At 39.4% G+C, this 24,548-nt stretch overlaps 1 protein-coding gene across 14 annotated transcripts in view; it reads left to right on the forward strand.

Annotated features, from left to right (window-relative positions):
* The window catches only part of DTNB (dystrobrevin beta), a 241,584-nt gene that overhangs the window by 142,372 nt on the left and 74,664 nt on the right, over window positions 1-24,548 (forward strand). For 13 of the 14 annotated variants that reach the window (XM_061433109.1, XM_061433112.1, XM_061433114.1 and 10 more), the window contains one exon: window positions 23,017-23,094. In XM_061433109.1, coding sequence (XP_061289093.1) covers window positions 23,017-23,094 — 78 coding nt within the window. Of the gene's footprint in view, window positions 1-18,014; window positions 18,366-23,016; window positions 23,095-24,548 lie in introns of those variants that run through there. The other variant, XM_061433121.1, reaches the window with a different exon arrangement.

Consider the following 24,548-nt stretch of genomic DNA (forward strand, 5'->3'; position numbering starts at 1 on the left):
GAGAGGGTGAGATGTATGGAAAGAGTAACATGGAAACTTACGTTACCATATGTAAAATAGATAGCCATCAGGAATTTGCTGTATGTCTCAGGGAACTCAAACAGGGCCTCTGTATCAACCTAGAGGGGTGGGATGGGGGGGAGATGGGAGGGAGTTTCAAAAGGGAGGGGATATATGTATACCTATGGGTGATTCATATTCAAAAAGGGGGAAATACATGTATACCTATGGCTGAGTCACAGAGAAGGCAATGGCAACCCACTCCAGTACTCTTGCCTGGAAAATCCCATGGACGGAGGAGCCTGGTGGGCTGTAGTCCATGGGGTCGCTAAGAGTCGGACACAACTGAGCAACTTCACTTTCACTCTTCACTTTCTTGCCTGGAGAATCCCAGGGACGGGGGAGCCTGGTGGGCTGCCGTCTATGGGGTTGCACAGAGTAGGACACAACTGAAGCGACTTAGCAGCAGCAGCAGCATGGCTGATTCATGTTGAGGTTTGACAGAGAACAGCAAAATTCTGTAAAGGAATTATCCTTCAATAAAAAATAAATAAACTTGAAAAAAAGAATGAGAGAAGTGACCTCATTACAGATGCTACATAATTAGAAAGATATCCATAATATTTCCTTCATCACTATATAAAGAAACTCAACAGCTTAGATGAAATGGAAAAATTTTCTGAGAGACAAAAACTACCAAATTTCATTCAACCTTCATAACCCTGTATCTTTTATAGAATTGATCATTAAGAAACCATCCTTCAAAGAAAACTCCAGGCCTATATCATTTCACTGGTGAATTATACCAAAGTTTTAAGAAGAAACACCAGCTCCACACAAATTCTTAGAAATGAAAAGGAGAGACTACTTCTCAACTCATTGAGATCATCGCTACCTGATTCTATAACTAGACAAAAATATTACAGGAAAAGGAAACCACAGTCTATATGTCATTATTACATATTTAAATCCTGAGCACAATTTTAATGAAGCAAATGCAACCATACATCATGATCAAGTGGAGTTTATCCTAGGACTACCAGCTGATTTAATCTTCAAATAGCAATCAATATAATTCAGATTAATATCATTTAAAATTATATAATCATTTCAGTAAATGAAGAAAAATCACTGGAGAAAATCCATCATTCATTCCTGATAAGAATTTTCTGAAAATGAGGAATAAAAGAAAACATCTTCACCATGAATGACTTCTAGGAAAGACCTACGATAACATTGTCCTTAACGGCAAATGTCTGAATGCTTTGCTCATTTATATAAGAAATAAGACAGATGTGTCTACATTTACCACTTAAACATTGTACTCAATGTTCTTGCTTCCAGGACAGTACAGCAAAATATAAAGCAAGAAAAAGTAAAAAAGAAAAAAAAAAAAAGAGACGTTTCTTTTTTCGTCTCACTTATTTTTTCCCTTTTGGATAATTTAATGGGATCATTTTAAGGGTAAAATTGAATCCATTGTCTCCAAACCTGAATTTAAGAAAATATTCTGTTAATTTGTATTGAAGATACTTTGTCATTGGTTTTTTGCTTTTTTAGTAGAATTCTTTTTGGAATGTAAGTGACTTCTTTATTCTCTTTAGCCATTTCTTCCAAGCTGTCACCACCTCATGTTTAATTCTGTATAAGCCCAGCTGTTATTTTTCACTCATTTCCTGTGTCCAGTTTATTACAAGAAAAACATTCTTGTTAAGAGCTTCTCCATAGGTTATTTTGAAATGAATATTTAGTGTCTTCATTTTGAGAAATTGATTGAACTACCATTGATGTTATCTGTCTTTAAATCTAGAACTGATATAACATGTAGGGATACAATTGTTGCTGGCACATTGGATGTGGGGTGTGAGAGGAAGAGAGGAGTCAATTTGGCCTGAATGGTTGGAGGGCTGGACATGGGGATACCTATAGGTGAACAAGTTTGAATAGAATGAGAGCTCCATTTGGACATGTTGAGGTTTCTGTGACACCAAATAGGGATGTCAAATTGGCAGTTTATCTAAATCTTGAGGACATTCATGAGTTTGTTGGTTGTTTTTTTGTTGTTGTTTTTAAATATCTTTTCCTTCCCTCCCTCCCTCCTTCCCACCCTCCCTTCTTTCCAATAGAGAAGAAAAAACATGTAAGGGTCAAACCCTGTTACTAGTTTCTTACTTCTTTAGATGATTCAGTTAATTGATTTTTTAAAAATTCTTTAAAAAACATCTCCAAGTACATGAGACTTTGGGGAATATATTTTGATGCTTTCTGATATTATTGAGTTTTGGTCAGAGGTAGTATCCTATATGATATTGATCCTCAGGGAGAGTTATTTCATGTAGACATCTGAACAATTTTTCTAAACATCCTCTGTGTGCTTAAAAAAGATTCTCAGGTTAGTACTGAGTGCAGTGCTCCCCCATATTCCCATTAGATCAAGCTTATTAATTATGTGTGTAGAAAAGATTAAATTTAATTTAAAAGTAAAAATGTACTAAGTGGTGATTATAGATGAAATGCCAGCTGGCTTAATATTATGGGAGAAGCTTGTGGTGCATTTTCCATTGAGAACATTAGACAGAGGAGTTATTTATAAACACTTGGGACAGAATGACCATGATGTATTCTGGAGTATTGTGTGATGACTCAGAGAACCTTTAGTGATGATGAAAACACTGATGTCAGAGATGTATTTAAAGAGTTTGGATTAAATTGAGTCATCAAAATGAAGCAAAGTTATATTTGTAATTTATTGTGATCTTAAAATGTTAAGAGTGGCAGTGGAAGAGGGCGAGAAATAGGAAAGTAGGAGAAGTGGCAGTAAGCTTTTGATATTTTTCTCTTTTAAAAACAGGAAAAGCAATCCCATATGTAAGGTGATCTTTTTCCAAGGAGGATCTCCAAAACTAGCTTAACATGCAAACCTTTAAATGGATCAAGTCAGATGTCTTGTTGCTCTGGGTGCCCTGCAGTAAGTTACAAGTGAAAAAGTACTGGTGGGTCCAACATCTTTGAAATGAAAAATACTCTCAACCCCTTATAACACATCATCAAAGTTACTTTCAGCTCCTTGTCTACAACAGCATCCTTTAGCTTCCTGTGACTACATATATTCGTCATTTTCCCGAACATTTGTATGGGAATAGAGGAGAAAGGCTTCCCTGGTGGCTCAGATGGCAAAGCGTCTGTCTGCAATGCAGGAGACCCAGGTTCGATCCCTGGGTTGGGAAGATCCCCTGAAGAAGAAAATGGCAGCCCACTCTGGTACTTTTGCCTGGAAAATCCCATGGATGGAGGAGCCTGGTAGGCTACAGGCCATGGAGTCGCAAAGAGTCGGACATGACTGAGCATGTCCGAAAGTCACTTTGACTTTCAGAGGAGAAACAGTGAGGACCTTGAGTGGAGAAACTGTAAGAGTACCATTATCAACTGTACTTCTCCTTTGGGGATTCCAGCAAACCATGCACACAGAGGTGTGGGATGTGAAGTGGAGCTCATGGTGTTGATAGAGACACCAGTTAGAAAGCTACCTAAGAAACCTTCATGGTCTGTTGTTTAATCCTTACACAGTGTTTAAACCTAGAAACTTTTTCAAAACCAGTAATATCAGATATTAATTAGGGATTTCTGTGTAATTGGAGAGAGTAACGGATAATTTATCCATATCTCTGAACCTTCAAACATAAAGCAAACTAATCTACTTTGAAAAAGGTTTATAGTAAGTTTGAAATCAGGAAATTTGTATCCTGTTTGTTCATCCAAAAGTATGTTCTTTTGGAAGGTTATTTTGGCTATTCTTTTCTTGTATTTCCGTATGAACCCTGTGCACACGCATGCACTCAGTTATGTTCGACTCTTTGCGACCCATGGACTGTAGCCCGCCAGGCACCTCTGTTCTTGCCTTTTCTCAGGCGAGAACACTGGCGCGAGTTGCCATTTCCTTCTGCGAGGGATCTTCTTGACCTAGAGATCAAACCTGCATCTCTTGCATCTTCTGCATTGGCAGGCGGGTTCTTTACCAGCTGAGCCACAATTTGTCCATTTCTACAAAAAAGAGAGGTGTGGTTTTGATTTGGGGAAAATTACTATCTTCACAGTGTTAAGTCTTCCAGCCTATGAACTTGGAATATTTTTCCATCTTCTTTAATTTCTTTCAATGATGTTTTATAGTTTTCAGTGTATAGGTTTTGCATTTCTTTGATTAAATTTATTCCTGAGTATTTTATTCTTTTGCATGCTATTATTAGTGAAATTATTTTCTTGATTTCATTTTCAGATTGTTCACTGCTAGTATATAGAAATAGAATTGACTTTTTATATTGACTTTCCTTAGAGCTGGTTTGTTAGCTCTAATAATTGTTTTAGAGAGAGAGAGCTAGTAAACCATCATATCAGCTAAGTCCCATCATCACTTCATGGCAAATAGATGGGGAAACAGTGGAAACAGTGGCTGACTTTATTTTTTGGGCTCCAAAATCACTGCAGATGGTGATTGCAGCCATGAAATTAAAAGATGCTTACACTTTAGAAGGAAGTTATGACCAACCTAGACAGCATATTAAAAAGCAGAGACATTACTTTGTCCACAAATGTCTTTCTAATCAAGGCTATGGTTTTCCCAGCGGTCATGTATGGATGTGAGAGTAGGACTATAAAGAAAGCTGAGCACAGAAGAATTGATGCTTTTGAACTGTGGTGTTGGAGAAGACTCTTGACAGTCCCTTGGACTGGAAGGAGATCCAACCAGTCCATCCTAAAGGAGATCAGTCCTGTGTGTTCATTGGAAGGACTGATGTTGAAGCTGAAACTCCAATACTTTGGCCACCTGATGTGAAGAGCCGACTCATTTGAAAAGACCCTGATGCTGGGAAAGATTGAGGGCAGGAGGAGAAGGGAAGGACAGAGGATGAGACTGTTGGATGACATCACCGACTCAGTGGACATGAGTTTGGGTAAACTCCAGGAGTTGGTCATGGACAGGGAGGCCTGGCGTGCTGCGGTTCACGGGGTCGCAAAGAGTTGGACACGACTGAGCGACTGAACTGAACTAAACTGAATAGTTTTTTGGGGGGTAAATTCTTTAAGGTTTTCTATATATGAGATCATGTCATCTGCAAATAGAGATAGTTTTACTTCTTTTATAGTTCAGATCTTTTCATTTCTTTTTCTCTAGTTGTTGTGGCACACCTTCACTATTGAATGATAATTTGGGTTTAAAATCTAGCCGAGGAATGTTTTCCCTTCATCCTTTGAAGATATCATTCCTCTATTGTCTTGTAACCAGTTTTGACCTCAATCTGACTCTCCTTCCTTTTTATTGAAACTCTCATATTTCTCTAGTCACTTATACAGTTTTTTTTAAATAACATGGGTAATCTGACGTTCCACTCTAATTTGCCTGGATTAAAAACTTTTTTAAGAAGTTTATTTCTATTTGTTTTACTACGCAGAGAATTCTTACTCTCTAGAGGCTCATGTCTTTCTTTGAGTCTGAAAAATTCTCAGCCATTTTCTGTGTTAGAGATTGTTGCCTCTCCTCCATTCCCTCTGATCTCTCTGGAACTCAAGAGTACAGACTTTAAAACTGGATTTAGCTCTCATGTTTCTTTCTTCTTTTTTTAGTGCATTTGTTTGTGGCTGCACTGGGTCTTCGCTGCTGTGCATGGCTTTCTCTAGTTGCAGTGAGCGGGGTCTACTCCCTAGTTGAGGTCTGTGGCTTCTCTTGTTGCGGGGCATGGACTCTAGGGCACCACGGGCTCAGTAGTTGTAGCACACAGGCTCAGTTGTCTCACAGCACGTGGAATCTTCCCAGACCAGGAATCAAACCCGTGTCCTGTACATTGGCAAGCAGATTCTTTACCACTGCACCACCAGGAAAGTTGAGCTCTCATCTTTCTTGACTTGAAAAAAAAAAAGGTACTGTCAGCCTTTAGCTGTATTCAGGCTTATGTTCAGCCTATCTGTGCATTTTTTTTTAATCTCAGTAATTATGATTTTCATTTTTTAAAATGAGGATATTAAACGTACTCATTTTAAAGACCTTTTTGAGATGCTCTGTTTTGTCTGTTTTTTTGGGGGGTGCAGTGTGGGAGCAGGTTTTGATTGAGTTCTTCCAGCCTCCTCAGAGGTGGCCTGCAGTCCTGTGTGTGGCTGGTGGCAGTTTAGCACAGCCTTGCTCACCACAGTGGCTTCTTGTTTATTTTCTTCCTTGGGTGATGTGTCTTCATTTTTTTTTTTTAGATTTAAGGAAAATTTCCCTTTTTAAAAAAATTTTGATTCTAGCTATGCATGCATCAATTAACTTTTATATCTTTAAATCATTTTTCTTTGGTACAGAAGGGTGAGCTCCCAACATGTGCTCAGTCTACCAATTTGAACCAGAAATCCCTACACTACACCTTCAGCTGCTTTATAATTCACTGTCATAGCACTGTCTCCAAAGGTCTCTGTATGGCCTTTTCAGCAGAGACTTTGATACACATTTAATGAGTGGCGTGTGATTCTTTATTCCCCTGGCAAACTCTCTAATGTATTAGGGCATTTAAAATTACCTTCAGATTCTCTTGGCCCAGAAATTAAATACCAAGGCTGATTTAACAGGCAGAGTTGATCTGATGCATTTAGTACATATGAGAAAGACTCCTGTTTTCCTATACCCAGGTAAATGCCTGAGAACATTATTTACTCATCATTACTCCTCCCACTGAAGAATTTTTACCATCCCAAATGGCCTGTTAGCTATCCTTCTTTGACTTCCTTAGCTGGACATCTTTTCCATTTGAATTCAGTTCAGGTGAGCCTTTCACCAATTTGTACTTCTGGATTTAGCTAACACATTGTTTCAAGTAGATTGGAATGAAAAATAGAATCATAAAATCATAAAAATAAGTTCATTATTGACAAATGTTGGTTGTTCACCCACTATGACTTCCCTGGTGGCTCAGACGGTAAAGCGTCTAGCTACAATGCAGGAGACCTAGGTTCAATCCCTGGATTGGGAAGATCTCCTGGAGAAGGAAATGGCAACCCACTCCACTACTCTTGCCTGGAAAATCCCATGGACGGAGGAGCCTGGTAGGCTACAGTCCATGGGGTCGCAAAGAGTCAGACACGACTGCACAACTTCACTTTCACTTTCTTTTTTTCATCCACTATGTGCCAGTCATATGTGAGGTGTGCAGTGTGAACAAAGAGATGGAATAAACCCTATGAGCCCAGCTCTCAGGAAGTTTACAGCCTCTTGAGTGAGGCCAGACAAAAAATGCTGAAGAGTAATTGCGAATCGCGACAGGGACTCTACAAGAAAAGAACAGGATACTATGAGTGAGTACAGAAGAGGCTTCTCTTTTAAATTTTGTAATCAGAAAAGGGGTTTTCAATTTTTTTAGAACAACATTGAAGGCTTCCCTGGTGGCTCAGCAGTAAAGAATCCACCTGCCAATGCATTAGACCCGGGTTTGACTCCTGATCTGGGAAGATCCCACATGCCACAGAGCCTGTGCTCTAGAGCCCAGGAGCCGCGCCTACTGAGCACATCTGCCTCAGCTACTGAAAGCTTTGCATGCTAGAGCCGGTGCTCCACGGCAAGAGAAGCCACTGCAATGAGAAGCCTTCGCACCGCAACTAGAGAGCAGCCCCAGCTTCCCACAGCTAGAGGAAAGCCCTCGCAGGAGTGAAGACCCAACACAGCCCAAAATACATACATAAGTAAATTTCCTAAAATTATTCTTTAAAAAAGGAAAGTCACATGAAGAGAAAATTAAAAGGAAAAAAAAATCAACATTGGGACATTTTGTTTATATGAACTCCCATGGAGAACAGAAGTGGACCCGCTGATGTTGAAATGAGTGAGTGAGTGGAAAGTCACTCAGTCATGTCCGACTTTTGTGACCCCATGGACTGTATAGTCCATGGAATTCTCTAGGCCAGAATACTGGAGTGGTAGACTTTCCCTTCTCCAGGGGATCTTCCCAACCCAGGGATTGAACCTGGGTCTCCCACATTGCAGGCAGATTCTTTACCAGCTGAACCACAAGGGAACCCAAAGAATCCTGGAGTGGGTAGCCTATCCCTTCTCCAGCGAATCTTCCCGATGCAGGAATTGAACTGGTGTCTCCAGCATTGCAGGAGGATTCTTTACCAACTGAGGTGTCAGGGATGAGGTTGACACCTAATCCCCGTGCTCTCCTCATTGGTTTACTGAAGCACCTCATGGAATCCTTTGATGCCCAGGGAACACATGTGAAAACTACTGTTGTAGAACCAGCCTCCTTCATTTCACAGACTGATTAGCTGAGGCCCAAAGGGCTGCATAGTCCAGAGTCAGAGGGGTCACTTCATCTGCTTAGTACCAGAACTGGATGCTGAACCCGGTTCTCCCACATTTGTGTTCTTTCCACTGTCTGCTGCCTCTTCCCCTTTGTTGTGTTTTTATTATAAAACGAAGGCCTTTTCGTCTCTGGTATTCTGTAATCCCTTTTCTCCCTCCAGAAATTAATTTTATCCATTGTTGTTCACACTGCCCTTCACTTTCTGTGCTCTCATGCCCCTTGTTTGTCCTCACAACTCACAGCTTTGAAAGGTGTTTTCCATTGCTGTTTTGTTTTTATTATATTTCTATGCCAAGCATTTGAACACTTGGATTTATTTTTTTCTTTAGAATTTTATTATTGATATCAAAACATTGATGTTAACCGGCTCATGGTCTGATTTGTTGGGTTGCCTTTTCTCGCCTCTTCATTCATCTCAAATGATAGAGTTCTTTCCGAGGCACCTAGGTTGTTAGTCTGGCTTTCATTCTGACTTACTCTGTTTTTAGTGTAAATCCTTGAGTATCTTTTACAGTTTTGTCTTACTTTTGTTTTACTGTGGCAGAAAAGTTCAGGGCCTGTGTTTGAATGAAGTAGCATATTTGTCCAGAACACCTAGGAAGTTTAGGGAAGTCATGAAAATGAAGATGGGTTAGGAGACTTAGGCTGTAGTGTCTGGGTAGTGAGTGTAGAGAGGAAGGTATTTGTCCTAACTTGGGAGACTAGTAGAGGCTTGATGATCTGTGGCCGAATGGTATGAGAGCTATGCTTGGGGAAGTAATTTTAACCATGAGAAATCCAATGAGCAACAGCTTAGAAGTTCTCTGGACACTGGTGAACTAATAGGAAAACCTTTACAGTATTTGAGTTACACTAACCAAATGCATGCTGAAAGGTGATAATGCCAGTGGAGATGGAGACCAGGAACAGATAGATTTATGAGCTGTTGAGTAGATGAAGTAGAAAAAGAGGCCGCAGGATGACCGTGAGTGTCAGGGACATGCTCATCACGTGAGCGCCCTGCTGGAGGTGTGCCTGACAGCCCACTGCTCAGCCCTTCTCTTTCAGCTGCCCTCTGATGATACGCCCTTATGAAGTAAAGAGCTCTTTGGATCTCAGGGGTAGGTAGACACCATGGTTCTGCTTTTTTTTTTTTTCTCTTTCTGCTTATGTTTCCATGAACTCCTCTTCAACAAAACAAAACAAAATTAAGCCTTGCTAGTTCTTCCTACCTCCCAGTTGCTACCTACCTAGATGGCTTGGCAGACACACTACTGCCAGCTGCTTTCTTATCAAGCAGTTGGCAATTAGGAGAGGCCTTAAGAAAAGAGGTAAGGGGGTGCTCCTTAATATCCCCATCAGAATGGAATCGTCGACTGCGTTAATTAGGTCACTGGTTTGCAGCAGAACTTGGATGCTGTTGCAGGGGGGTGTATTTCATGTTGAAGCATCTAAGGAGTGGTGCCTGCTCTTGCACTGCATCTGCCTTCCTGTAACAGGCTGCATTCAACTGCTTGATGGACTTGCTGACAGAGTGCAGACGTGTGCTCGCCTTCTAATGAATTGTTCTCTTGTACCTGCTTTTTCCCAAAATGCTCTGTGGGATAAACTACCTTGTAGAGAAGATTCTTCGTCATGTGATTGTTCTGTTTCCTTAGAGACAGCAGCAGTGCAATGCATTAGATGCCAGATCCATAGAGAAAGAAGAAGCGTTTGCTACAGAACGTAAAGGTTTGATAGCTTTTCCTTGCCTTTATGTTTTTGCTGCTTGAGCTGCTGGGCTGATGATGATTTTGTTTATTTTAGGCAGGATGCTAAAGCCTCTGGAACTTCCCAACCAGTTATTTTAAAGAAGGGAAACCCATTGTATCTTTTCTCACCTGGTTAATTGCAAAAATATAATTAAGAGTCAGCCTTTCTTCCATAATATGTATGTTTCCATTTTTAAAAACAGGTTTCAGTAATGAGCATATGAATGGGTCAGGAAATGAGATTGCATCATGCATTTCATTGACCTCTCTGTGAACAGTAACTTGTTAAAGTATTTAAGTTGTCTTCTTTTCTCATCTTTCTAGAAATACATGAGTTGACATCTAAAAAGTACAGCCAACTTCCTAAGTTTAGTGAACAAGGAGAATAAAGAAGGAAAGATTCAGAGATTCATTGTGGAAAGGTTTTTAAATAAAATAGTATTTTTCTGAGGCTTCTCTAGTGGCTCAGATGGTAAAGAATCTGCCTGCAATGCAGGAGACCTGGGTTCAATCCCTGGGTTAGGAAGATCCCCTGAAGAAGGGAATGGCAACCCACTCCAGTATTCTTGCCTGGAGAATTCCATATACAGAGGAGCCCAGTGGGTTACAGTCTCGATGATTTAATTATCTCATTTCTAAGACCTTTTGCCTACTTTTTCAGTATAAGCATATTAAGCTAAGCAATAGTTTGCTAATTATTGCTTCATTTTATAATTCTATCCTTTCCCAGAACTAGAACAAGATACTTGGCTTCCTCTGGGTATCTCTCAAGATACCTAGCATGCTGTCTAGTGGTGAAAATTCTGTATAAGAATGTGTTTGTGGTGAACCTTTCCTTCCTGAGAAATACTTCATTCTAAGTCTTATACCACAAATGGCTGTGTTGAGCTGCCAGAAATAGGAATGGAGGCATGTGTGTCTATTGCTAGGTCTTTTTGACATTAATGGATTATTTGCAGTGTGTTTAGATTAGAAGTTGATTTTGGAAATTTTAAGTCTTTTCTTTTGGTTAATTAATTGTCAATAACCAGTAAAGTAAAATGTACTTCCCTAGAAGTCAGAGAAACCTCACTGTAAATATGTAACATAATATCTATACTATGCTTATAGTATCATATGGTTATTTTCTAATAGTTTTCCCAAAGGTAGTTCCATTGGCTTTTTTAACCTCTTTGCTTTGGCGGATAACCTTGGGACCTAGTGGAGTAAAGGAGACGGTTGGTCTGGTGTATGTATGCTCAGTCCAAGTGTCTGACTTTGTGAACCTTTGGACAGTAGCCTGCCAAGCTCCTCTGTCCATGGGATTTTTTTCAGGCAAGAATACCCAAAGGAAGCCAAGAATCTTGTTCTAGCTCTGCCATTTCCTCTTCCAGGGGATCTTCCCGACCCAGGGATTGAACCCACATCTCCTGTGTTGTAGGTGGATTCTTTACTGCTGAGCCATCAGAGAAGCCCAGTTGGTCTGGTACATAGACATAAATAAAGACCAAAATATCACACCCTTTAAGGAGGTTAAAAATGATCTGCACTTGTCATAAACGTTGTCTCAAGGCAGGATGCTTTTAGAGAGAGTAACAGAGGGGATTTATTCTTCCCTGAGAACTCTAATCTGAAAAATTCATGTGGTCAGTAGAGAGATGCCTGGGTTAGGATGGTGAATCTGTGGATTTGATCTGGTTGGTGGCATTCAGTTCAGTCCAGTCGCTCAGTCGTGTCCAACTCTTTGCGGTGGCATTAGAACCAGGTAAAACTGGGTTCCAGGGCTGGTACTCTCATTTCATAGGTTTGTGACCTTAAGCATGTTAATTATCCTTGTTAACCTTTCTCTTTTTATTTTTAAAATAAGAATCCATCATGAATAGTAGCATGAATTCCAATAGTGTATCTGAGGACCTAGCTCACTGCTAATGCTCGTACTTAGTAAATGTTCATAGTGCATCACCCCTTCCCTCCCAACTCTCTGTGGCATTCTGAAAGAAAATATATGCAAAATATACAGCAAATCTTGCAACTGTTAACTTCATGGTATTTTTTAAAAATAAGTGTATTCAATAACCTTTTCTGAATTATTAATTTTTTTGCTATTTTTTTGTCCGTGCCACACAGCTTCCAGGATCTTAGTTCCCCAAGCAGGAATTGAACTGCCCATCCTCAGCAGTGAGAGTGCAGAGTCCTAAACACTGGACTGACTGGACTGCCAGGGAATCCCCCTTTGTGGGATTTTTAATATTCTTTTGCTGTCCTGATCTGTGGTGAATTATTTAAAATAATTACATTGAAGTCTTGTTATGAATTATTTTACACATTTTTTATTGTGAATGATTATCAAATTAGATTTGACCTAAAAATTGTAATATGTTAAACTAAAATATAAATGTCTATTATTGTGAAGACTAGTATGAAGACTTTCCTGGTGGCTCAGAGGGTAAAGTGTCTGCCTGCAATGCAGGAGACCTGGGTTCAATCCCTGGGTCAGGAAGATCCCCTGGAGAAGGAAATGGCAACCACTCCAGTATTCTCGCCTGGAAAATCCCATGGACAAAGAAGCCTGGAAGACTACAGTCCATGGGATCACAAAGAGTTGGACACGACTGAGCGACTTCACTTAGCATGAAGACTAATTGGAATATAAACTTCTTGTGGGCAGGGACAGTGTTCACTTGCTTTTGTTTTTTTCTCAAAGCCCCTAATATTGCTATGGATTTTTGTTTGTGTACTGATGTGACCTTTGTTTATTTAAATGGAGTTTGTAGTAATCAGAAGGGCTTTATGGAGATACTAAAATTTCAGGAGCCATTTCTCTCATTAAAAAAGTGAGAAAGAGGACTTCCTTTGTGGTCCAGAGGCAGAGACAGCACAGTCCAAATGCAGGGAGTCTGGGTTCAAACCCTGCTCAGGGGACGAGATCCCACATGCCGCAACTGAGACCTGGGAACGAGATCCCACATGCCACAGCTGAGACCTGGGAACGAGATCCCACATGCCACAACTGAGACCTGGCACAGCCAAATCAATTCATTACATTAAAAAAAAATTTTTTTTTTTAAGTGTGATTTTGGCAAGTCTGTGAAGAAAGACATTCCAGGGTAGGTACCTAGAGAAAATTTGAAAGCGGGGGCTTAGAAGAAGCAAATAGACAACTTGCTTGAAAGATGTAGAGGGAAGTGTAATTTGATGGAGAAAAGAATGAAGTAGTTTACAGTGTGGATTTTGAATTTGTCTTAATCTATGGTGGAATCTGCTGTATAAACTTAAAGATGAGAAGAGTATGATTACAGTGAGTAAGAAAGATAATTTCAAAAACAACACAAGTGTCCAGGGTTGAGGGCAAAATAGCTGGCTACAAAAATTATAATAAGTGATTAAATGTACTGAACTAAAAATGGTTGAGTTCCTATGTAAAGCATTGTTGTGGGAGATACAAAAAAGTAATCAAGTAAATGAAAACATATTATTTTATTTATAGCACAATAAAATGCAGTAACAGTAATGAACAGACCAAAAAATCTGGTAAAAAGTCCCCACATGCATGGTTGGCAGTTGACTGTCAAGACAAAGGGAATTGCGGGACCTCTGCAATTAAAAATATTCTGGGAGGAACAGCAAGATAATGAGCAAATGCTTTTAAAAGTATAGTGCAGGGATAAGTATCTGTCTGGGTGACTTCCTAAAGAAGAGGTACACAGAGGGCCTACAGAAAATGACAAGTACCCAAGGTGTCACTCGTCCTCACAGGCTTCAGACTTGGCTTTCTTCATGTACCGCTTCGCGTGTGCACGTTAAGTCACTTCAGTCCTATCCAACTCTTTGCAACCCCATAGACTATAGCCCGCCAGGCTCCACTGTCCTTGGGATTCTCCAAGGACTGGAGTGGGTTGCCATGTCCTCCTCCAGGGGATCTTCCTGACCCAGAGATGAAGCTGCAGTCTCTTACAGCTCCTGCATTGGCAGGTGGGTTCTTTACCAGTAATGCCACTTGGGAAACCCACATACCCCTTGACTCACTCACAATTTTTAAGTAGAAATTGTGCTTAAGCAACAGTATTGTGTTTTCACATCCTTGATTAGAGAGTATTATCTGGAAATTGTTTACCCCTGAATCTCAGTCAACTTAGAAAATAAAAGCAAGTAATCACACTCAGTTTTGGTCTGAAGCCAGGTATTAGTTTTTTGGTTTTTTTTTTTAAGTCAGTAGTCTGGCTGATATAATAAGTAATTTCTTCACTAAATGCATTTATTTTGTTAGGCTGAGACAAAGATTCCAAAAGATCTTTGAAATTAAGGTTAGATTTGAAAGTCATTTTAATAAATTAGAGATGTTTTTGAAGGAAACCGTTCATATGAGCTTACCTAGTCTTCCTTGGAACAGCCTGCTGCTGCTGCTGCTAAGTCGCTTCAGTCGTGTCCGACCCTGTGCGACCCCATAGACGGCAGCCCACCAGGCTCCCCTGTCCCTGGGATTCTCAAAGCAAGAACACTGAAACAGCTTAGAGGTGGCTAAAACTGCAACCAAATAGTTTGAGAAGCATTTGTAATGTAGAGTTCTAAGGGGAAAGAATAAATCACCCAAAACCATACCCTAGGACTATTATCATTTTATCTTTCCTATAGAAGCGACTTAACAAGAGCTATGATCTAACATCATGCTATTGGTTTTATTATATATATATATATTTACTTTTATTTATTTGATTCTTTGACTGCACTGGGTCTTAACGGCAACATGTGGCATCTTTGATCTTTGTTGCAGCACTTGAGATCTTTTTAGCTGGGTATGCACTCCAGTTGCAGCGTGTAGGATCTAGTTCTCCAACCAGGGATTGAACTCGGGCCCCCTGCACGGAGCGCACAGAGTCTTAACCACTGGACCACAGGAAGTCCCCATGCAGTTGGTTTTAATTTGTAGACCAAACAGTTGTAAGTTTTTCTAAAACTAGAGCAAGGGTAGTAGAGCCACTGCACCATAATGATTAAGAACACAGACCCAAGAGCCAGGCCGCCTTGGTTTAAGACCCTGCTTCTGCCGCCTGATTTGGCTGTGACCTCAGGTGCATTACTTCTCTCTGTGCCTTCCTGTCTCCATCCGTAAAATAAAAGTAATAATAGGATCTGCCTCCTTGGTGGTTGTGAGGTTTCTATGAGCGAATCCATGGGGAATGTTAGAACTGAATCTGGCAGGTATGAAGCACTCAGTATTACTATTGTTATGAAAGGCATTCTCCACTGTGTTGATTCCATTACGAAATCACAGATGAAAGCGTGCTATAGCTACAAGCATACCTACCGAATATAACAGCTAAAAATGTCGTTATTCCATTCTCGGAGAAGAGTCTCACCGCAGCTAAATATAACAGAAAGGTTACTTCTTACACATTCTGCACACGACGTCATGCTGACTCATGATCAAATATTTCCTGAAAGCCTAATCTGTGTATCACGGTATGCCAGGTGCTTGTAATACAGTGATAAAAATCCACGTACATTTCCTGCAGTTTAGTAGAGGAGATAATGTAGACGGATCTAAAATGTTTTATTTCCTTTCTTTTTTGGGAATGTGGTGGTAGGAATCTTGGGGGGTTGTGGAAGTTTGGATCAGTTCAAACGGTTTAACAGGTCTTTTTTCTACTAACAGTCTCAAAGTTCTGTCTAGGTTTGTAAAAGACTTTCCTTTGCAGTTTGCTTTCTTAGTGATAACAGAAACAGTACAACCTCACTTTAGAAAAGTTGACTTTGGTATAGTAAGTTTTCTTTCTATTTTTTTTAATATATGTATTTAAAATATTAAGCATGTTTTTCTCTGAAAATCAGAAAAAAATTAAACTTGAAAAACTGGAGGAGGACAGGAAAGTATAAATAGGCAAGAAAAATAATGCCCATAATTCTACTTTCCTTAACATTTTGACGTATTTCCTACAAATATTTTGCTTTACACATCATATTACTTAGCTAAGACCAGGTGTATATATGTATAAATAATTTTATCTTATTTTATAGGATTATTGTAAAGATAAAATAATATTTTAAAGTCCTAACCACTGTCTAATAGATGCATATCAAACGTTCAATAATTGTTAGCTAGTATAATAGTTATGTTACCCTTCTTTTTACCTCTTACATGTTAAGCTATTTCTCTTTTAACTGGAAGGCGCTTCATAAGGATTATTTTTTAATGCTAGCATAATATACTATATTTATTGATATACCGTAGTTTACTTTTCCTTTCCCTCATATTTGAATACTTTAGATTTCTTCCAGAATTATTCTGTTATAAATATTTTACTAAATATTTTTAAATGTAAAATTATCTTTACATTTCTGATTAATTCCTTGGAATATATTCCTAGAAAGGGAATTAGGAGTCAAAATGTTTGAACTTTTTAAAAGATCTTTGATGGGCATATTGTCAAATTACTTTATAGAACTTTTGCTTAATTTTGTACTTTTACTTTTGCCTGAAATAGTCAGTTAAGGGCCTTGTTATAAAATCCTCTCTAGCTCTAAGATTACCTTCAATTTTAAAAATATTGTTATTTTTTACAAGGGAAAATGGTCTGTGATGTTAGCAAATTTCTTTGCTTTTCGTAAAGTATTATATTGTTATTTGTGTTTCTTCTTTTTAATGGTGTGTTTTCACTTTGACCATTTGTCTGATTCAAGTCTTAATAGTTTTATCAGTTTGTATGAATCCCTTGTATGTTAAGGCTGTTAATTCTTGCTCTGTCACATTTGTTGAAATAGTTCCCCAAATGACTTTTTCAGTTCAGTTCAGTCACTCAGTCGTGTCCGACTCTTTGCGACCCCATGAATTGCAGCACGCCAGGCCTCCCTGTCCATCACCAACTCCCGGAGTCCACTCAGACTCATGTCCATCGAGTCAGTGATGCCATCCAGCCATCTCATCCTCTGTTGTCCCCTTCTCCTCCTGCGCCCAATCCCTCCCAGCATCAGAGTCTTTTCCAATGAGTCAACTCTTCACATGAGGTGGCCAAAGTACTGGAGTTTCAGCTTTAGTGTCATTCCTTCCAAAGAAATCCCAGGGCTGATCTCCTTCAGAATGGACTGGTTAGATCTCCTTGCAGTCCAAGGGACTCTCAAGAGTCTTCTCCAACACCACAGTTCAAAAGCATCAATTCTTCGGCGCTCAGCCTTCTTCACAGTCCAACTCTCACATCCATACATGACCACAGGAAAAACCATAGCCTTGACTAGATGAACCTTTGTTGGCAAAGTAATGTCTCTGCTTTTGAATATGCTATCTAGGTTGGTCATAACTTTCCTTCCAAGGAGTAAGCGTCTTTTAATTTCATGGCTGCAGTCACCATCTGCAGTGATTTTGGAGCCCCCAAAAATAAAGTCTGACACTGTTTCCACTGTTTCCATGATCTTCGTTTTCTGAATGTTGAGCTTTAAGCCAACTTTTTCACTCTCCAGTTTCACTTTCATCAAAAGGCTTTTTAGTTCCTCTTTACTTTCTGCCATAAGGGTGGTGTCATCATCTGCATATCTGAGGTTATTGATATTTCTCCCGGCAATCTTGATTCCAGCTTGTGTTTCTTCCAGCCCAGCATTTCTCATGATGTACTCTGCATATAAGTTAAATAAACAGGGTGACAATATACAGCCTTGATGTACTCCTTTTCCTATTTGGAACCAGTCTAGTCATTAGAATTCATCTGTCTTTTTCTTCCTAATTTTTCCATTGCTTTTGAACTTAGAAAATCCTCTCTATCCATAGACCTGTATGTTTGCCTCTGATTTATGTAAACATTTATACTTAGTTCTTTAGTACACTGAAATTTTATTTATGAGGTGAAGTGATCTCAGTATTTCCCCATAGCATGTTGCAGTTTTTCTTACTTTTATTAAATACTTACTGCATTATATTGTAATTATTTTTTCTGTATTTTTATTCTTTGTAAGACTTAAGTTTTTGTCCTTTTAATTTTTATCCCCACAGTTGGCACAGTACCTACCACTTTGTAGAGACACAACAAATATTTGATAAAGAAAGAAATACACAGTTATATATAATTTGTCCTGGAAGATTTTAAAGGCACGATGAGCTATTCTTCATCTATTCCTGGCTTTAAAAATCTTACAAGAGATTCTATAGTAATTTTAATTTCAAGCTAGTCAACATTCCACAGTATCCACCAGAATGAACTGGAGTGGTCTGGTCATAGGAGAAGTAACATAAAAAACGGACTTATACAGTAAGTTAAATTTTTACTTTCTAGTAGGAGTTTTGTCTAACCAGTAACCAGAAGCTCTATACTTGTTATCCAAGCCCCCCTATTACTGGATATTTCCCCAAACTTATCCTGTTCCACCTAAAAGAATAAAATGTACCTTTATAATGATCAGAGTACTCAAATGAACAGCTACAGTTTAAATGATGATACTCAAATGTTTTCAAACTTGACATTTTCACATGGGTTCCATTCTCCTATTTCTGACTGCTTATAAGATATCATTTACCTATACTTAACAATGCCACTTCAGATTCAACAACTTCACCACTGAAATCTACTCATCTTTAGCTTCCTGCTCATTCTCTCTACCCCCACCAGTCCAATACCAAATCCTGTTTCCTACTCTTGTGATCCCTAGTTTGGATACCACTATCCACCCAGTAGTCAAGGTAAAAATCTCAGTTATTCCTTATTCACTGACCACATGCACTTAATCTGTCACCACATCTTATCTATATTACCTCCGCAATGTTTTCTCTCTGTCTCTTCCCCATCTTAACTACCAATGTCCACCCTTGTAATCACTGATCTGGACAGTTGCCATAACCTCTTCTTTGAGGTCCCAGCTTCCATTCCTTCACCTTTCAAACCTCTTCACATAACTGATTTTTTAATGGGGGTGTGCATTAGAAAGAATGCTCTTGCCCCTGAAGATTCAGATTCACCAAACTGAAGGTACAGCTTGAGTATCTCAGCACAAAAAGCTTCCCTGATGATTCCTGTGTTCACCCAGATTAAAACCAGTATTTTACAAGCTTCTGGAATTACCATTTCAAAACCTTACTATAGCCATGTCATCCTTGGCTTAAAAACTTTTAGTGCCTCCCCCACTGCCTACAGTATAAAGTCCAAACTTCTTAGCTTGTGATAGAACAGATATCATTGAACTCTGACCCTAATCTCCCTGTCAGATGCATCTTTGGCTACTCTCCTCCCAGAGCCTTTGAGTCTAGCCAAATAAATCAGAGACCCAAGTATGCCTTGTACTTTTGGAATTTTGTACCTTTTTCCCTACCATTTCCTCTGCCTTGGTTACCCATCTTTCTATATCTGGAAAACTCTCGCCTCAGTGTAACTTTACCTGAAAACTGTTAACCCATTATTCTTCCAGGCAGGGATAACAGCTCTTCATCGGTTGAATTCTCAACACTTGAGAATGCCTGAATTGCTGCTCCCAATAGTTTGCATTTGTGATGATGATGTGTGTGATGACACACACATACATACGTATACATATAGTTAGGTCATTAAGATAAAGATAGTCTTACTCATGTTATATGAGTAGGTACCCAGTAGGTATGCCCCTTTCCTTTTGATTAAGAATTAACAAATTATATTGGGAATGCCCTGGTGGTCCAGTGGTTAGGACTGCGTGCTTTTCACTGCCAAGGGCCTGAGTTCAATCCTTAATCAAGGAACTAAGATCCCACAAGCCTTGTCTCATGGCCAAAAATAATAATAATAATAGTACTTAACAAATTCTCAAAAACTATACATTAAGAAAAAAGAATTAAATTCTGAGTCTTCTTGTCATATCCACCTCTTCTGACTAGCAAATTACCTTTTATCTAGATCATTCATCTATTTCTATCTCCTCATCCAAAAAATTGGCCTGTCTTGTTAACAAAGCTGGAACCCCTGAAATCACAGTACTGATAGTTGATGGTCACTTGGATATCACAGAATTTGTTAGTGTCTAAAAATCCGTGCTGATATCTTCACCAAAGGAAGATATAGAACATCTGGTGGTCTTTGCTTCAAGGTATTCAGTAAGTTTTGAAGGAAAAGATCAACACAACTGATCTGGTGAGTTGTGTCAATTCTCTTACTTTGTAAGTAAGTTTCTATAACCGGCACCATTAATGTCTAACACCTAAAAGAAGCATTCTTTTCAGTTTTGTCTTGCAAGGACTATGACAATTTTTTTCTTTGAAACTGGGAGTAATTTTTGATTTATTACATCTCGTGAGACCACATCTAAGCTGTTGGCTTTCTCAGTGGGTCTAGTGGCAGATTCTACAGTCAAGACCCCCTTTAAGTTTTCAGATGCCTCTTTGATCTTGGGTTACAAACACATACCTATTTCCCTAGCAAAACATGTTAGGAGTTCAGAAAGGGTATGAAATTTGTGGGCAGTTCTGATTAATTTACAACTTACAATCTAATCCGTACTGTCTGGTTTTGAATATTAGAGAAGCTTTGCTGTGTGTGCTGTAAGATAATAATCGATCATGGTATCTACCAAGAGATAAAGATAATTATTAAAAACTTCTGTGGTATCAGACCAAACAGAATGCTACAAATCATGAATTGTATCATGTGGATCCATGTTTGGGGAATTAAAACAAACTTGGTTTTTTTTCCTATTGTCATTTTTCCTCAAAGAATGTCAGAAAGGAAATTGAATGCAGTAGTATCTTCAATATTGAAATATACTGGGTAACTGCATAAGTTCTGAAAGCAACATGAACATGTCCTTATCTATATTGGGAATGGGTTGCCAATAATAGTGTATTAAAGAGGCAAAGCACATTGTGTTTGCAGGACCAGAATATTTCTGATGCCTTAAGAATGAAAAGCTATCATGCTGGAGTTGTTTCTGTCACAGGAATTGTCTCCTTATCGCCTTTGGACAATGGATTTAAAAGAATCGCAAGAATATAAGTTTAGGGTAAAATGAAGCTAATTTTCGTCTTCACTTCCATTAATAACCAGCCTAAAACAATGGATTATAACTCAACACAGCACTACCATTAATAGGCTTGAACTTTGGGGGCAAAACTGGATATCTGCCTGGAAAGTAAGTAGTGAGATAAATAATGTGGAATCGAACTGCAGCCTCAAAAGGCATATTGCAGTTCTGAATGTCTTACTTTGTCACGCAAAGGAAGAAATGTGTGACAATAAGCATAGTGTTGTGGCTTAAAAATCAAGAGACCTAAATCTGTGCCCTGCAAATTACTTTCCATCTTTGATCCTCTCCATTAAATGAGAAATCATTAAAAATATTTCCCTATCCAGAAGTGAAGTTGGTTTTTAAAAAAGAAGTGCAGAGGTAGACCCACCCATCTCTCAGTACTTTGGATCTACCTGAAACTTTTCCCTTGAGCCTGTGTTTGAATGTACTATGAAACCTGCAAAAATAATAAAGGCTCTGGTCCTTTAATACTCACTAGGATAGGGGCTTTCCTGGCAGTCTGATGGTTACGACTCCGCACTTCCAATGCAGGGGACGCAGGTTCCATACCTGGTCGAGGAACTGAGATCCCACATACAACATGGTGTGGCCAAAATATACGGGGTTTCCTAGGGTGCTAATGCTAAAGAACCTGCCTGCCAATGTAATGTAGGAGATGTAAGAGACACAGGTTCGATCCCTAAGTCGGGAAGATCCCCTGGAGAAGGAAATGGCAACCCACTCCAGTATTCTTGCCTGGAGAATTCCATAGACAGAGGAGCCTGGTGGGCTACAGTCCATAAGGTCGCAAAGAGTCAAACACGACTGAAGCTTCTTAACATGCATGCATGCATATATGTATTCACTAGGACTTGCTAAATATAACCTGTAAAAAACAATTTCATAATTAACTCAGCTATTAAGAGATAAGAAGGAGCCAGGAGGTCATTCTCAAACACCTAAATATGAGAGAAAGACTTCTCTGCCTCACAGTTCTGCTGTTGATGGACAAATTTCTCTGAAAAATACTTCTTTCAGTTTAGGAGAGGAAGTGAGTGATTTCCCAGGAGGAATATTTAGCAATAGTCATGTGGTTCCAAGTGTAAGACAGAAGCCCTTTGTAACTGAACTTTGTGGGTAAGGAGAGGGGCTGAAGAATGGCTGAAAGGCAGAATCACAGATTCTTTTTGGTAAGTTTGGAATCATTCATTCAAGACTCACAGGAGGAAGAAAAAAACCTTGAGTCCAGAAAACTGACCAATAAAGACAAGTTATCAAAAATGCTTACCTTCAAATTTAAATTTGGATTACAGATATGGCCTCATTGTTAACGCTCTAGTAAAGGATTGATAAAAGAACTTAATATTTAACGATTTAATTGTTTCAGTAAATTGTATACAAACTAAATCTGAGGGAAGACTGTGAACTTTAACCAAATCTCAGGAAAAGCAGGCATGTTGCTGCTGTAACCTTTGTAATACACCACAGATGCCACACACCTAGTGTTCCTGTAAACACCTGGAATGCAGAATTCAGATTCTTGTGTGCTAAAACTGTAAAACAAGAGCCACCAGAGTTACATCCCTGATGGCTCAGATGGTAAAGAATCTGCCTACAGTGGAGAAGACCCAGGGTTTGACCCCTGGGTCAGGAAGATCCCCTGGAGAAGGGAATGGCTACCCACTCTAGTATTCTTGCCTGGGAAATCCCATGGACAGAGAAACCTGGTGGGCTACAGTCCTTGGGGTCTCAAAGAGTCAGACACGACTGAGCAACTAACACTTTAACTTTCAGCCATGTGGGTACAATTTGCTGTTCCTATTGGGTGGCTCTAGGGTCCTTTGGCTTTGACCTTCTTGCTGAGTTTACTTAGGCTGAAAGTACTGATTTCAGGCCCCATTCCTCATGGATCCCTCTGTGCATATCAGGAGCGATATTAGTAGTTGGTCCTTTGCCCTTATCACTTTTCCATTTGTTTCCCCTCATTTCACTGGTAATTATTAATATAATGTCAATGTCTTTTCTTCCAGTCCTCCTCGCCCTCCGACGAACCTGAATGACACCATGGTGAGCCACATGTCCTCTGGGGCGCCCACGCCCACCAAGAGGTATGTCATGCTTGTGCCTTGGTCCCCGCTGGGAGTTGGCTTCTGACCTCTGCCCTGAGAAGCAGAGCATTCCACAGGGCAGAAAGGACTGGCTTTCCTTCTCTTCCTCTGACTGTCTTTTTATATTATTTTCTATGTTTTACCCTCCTGTTTTGTTCCCTACTAACTTATAAATATAGCAGCTGAAGGAGCCTGCTTTTGAGTGGTGCCTGAGGTGGATACTGTCCCTTTATGACAACCAGTGAACATGGTGTCAAAGCGGATTAGGCTTGTTTGAGATCTCTTTATTTTTTTAACATTAAACAATATTTGATGAGCATGAATTTCAACAGTTTTGCATTAGAGTTCTTGGAAAGTCAAAGATCATTTCTGCTTTCTGATTGGACTGCATAAATTGAGCTGATTCCTTATGTTCTCCTACATCATTCTGTATAGAATTTATAAGCATCTAAGTTGAAAAGCCTGAGTTTCTCTCTTAATTACACAAGGACTTTCCTTAGGGTCCTTCAAGGCACTAGAACAGTATACTCCTTTCTCCTCTTTATTTCATTACTCTTCTCCAAAATTCTCTTAGGCAGGACTTGAAAGAGCTGTATGAAATGGTTGACTTCCCATCTGATTTAAGCTGTTCCCTCACCAGAGCAATGCAGAAAATTTCTCAAGGGCACACCAATAAAGAATTCTTTCTAGGAGCCATCGCTCAAAAAAAAATACAAAAAAACTCAAAGATATTCCCACCTACTCCCCAAGTCCTTCCTGAAGAAGAGCGCTTTGTACTGTAAACCTGAAGAAAACTATGTGTACTGATCGCTTTGGATTAATTTAACCAAAGAAATGTCATCTATGTAATAATACTTTGACTTTATATATATAATACTTAAGATATTAATACTTAAGAGCAATTATGTTTGTTCACATTAGGTAAAACTCCGTGAGCAGTGTTTCCCAGCCTGGAGTGATGAGAAGCATCAGCTGGGTCACTTGCTAAACATACGCATTTCTGGGATCACACATTTCTCAGACCGAGTGGACCCTGAGATCCTGGGAAGCCACATGGTTAGCAAGTATTCCAGGTGATTCTTATCATCAAGCAATTTGGGAAATAGCCTTAGAAAGAAATGAAGGAGTAAACCGTAGGAATCTGCCACCCTGCAGTAGAGGATTTAGGGACTTAACAAACCAGAGTGACTTGCTAATGCAGTGTTACCCACATGGACACTCAGCACCCTGACCAGATGACAGTGCTTGTCTGCAGCCTTGTTGGGACGCTCCAGCAGGACAGTAGCTACACTGCTTCTTTGGGGCAAAATTGAGTGGTATGAGCAGTCTCAGCTCTGCACAGATTTCTGAGCCCTTTGACTTTGTGTTTGAATCCTGGCTCTCACCTGACCTTGCACAAGATTCTTATCTTGGTTGATTTATCTGTAGAATGAGGACAATAATAGTATCTACAT

Source organism: Bos javanicus, chromosome 11 (genome assembly GCF_032452875.1).
Source record: "Bos javanicus breed banteng chromosome 11, ARS-OSU_banteng_1.0, whole genome shotgun sequence".
Taxonomy (NCBI): domain Eukaryota; kingdom Metazoa; phylum Chordata; class Mammalia; order Artiodactyla; family Bovidae; genus Bos; species Bos javanicus.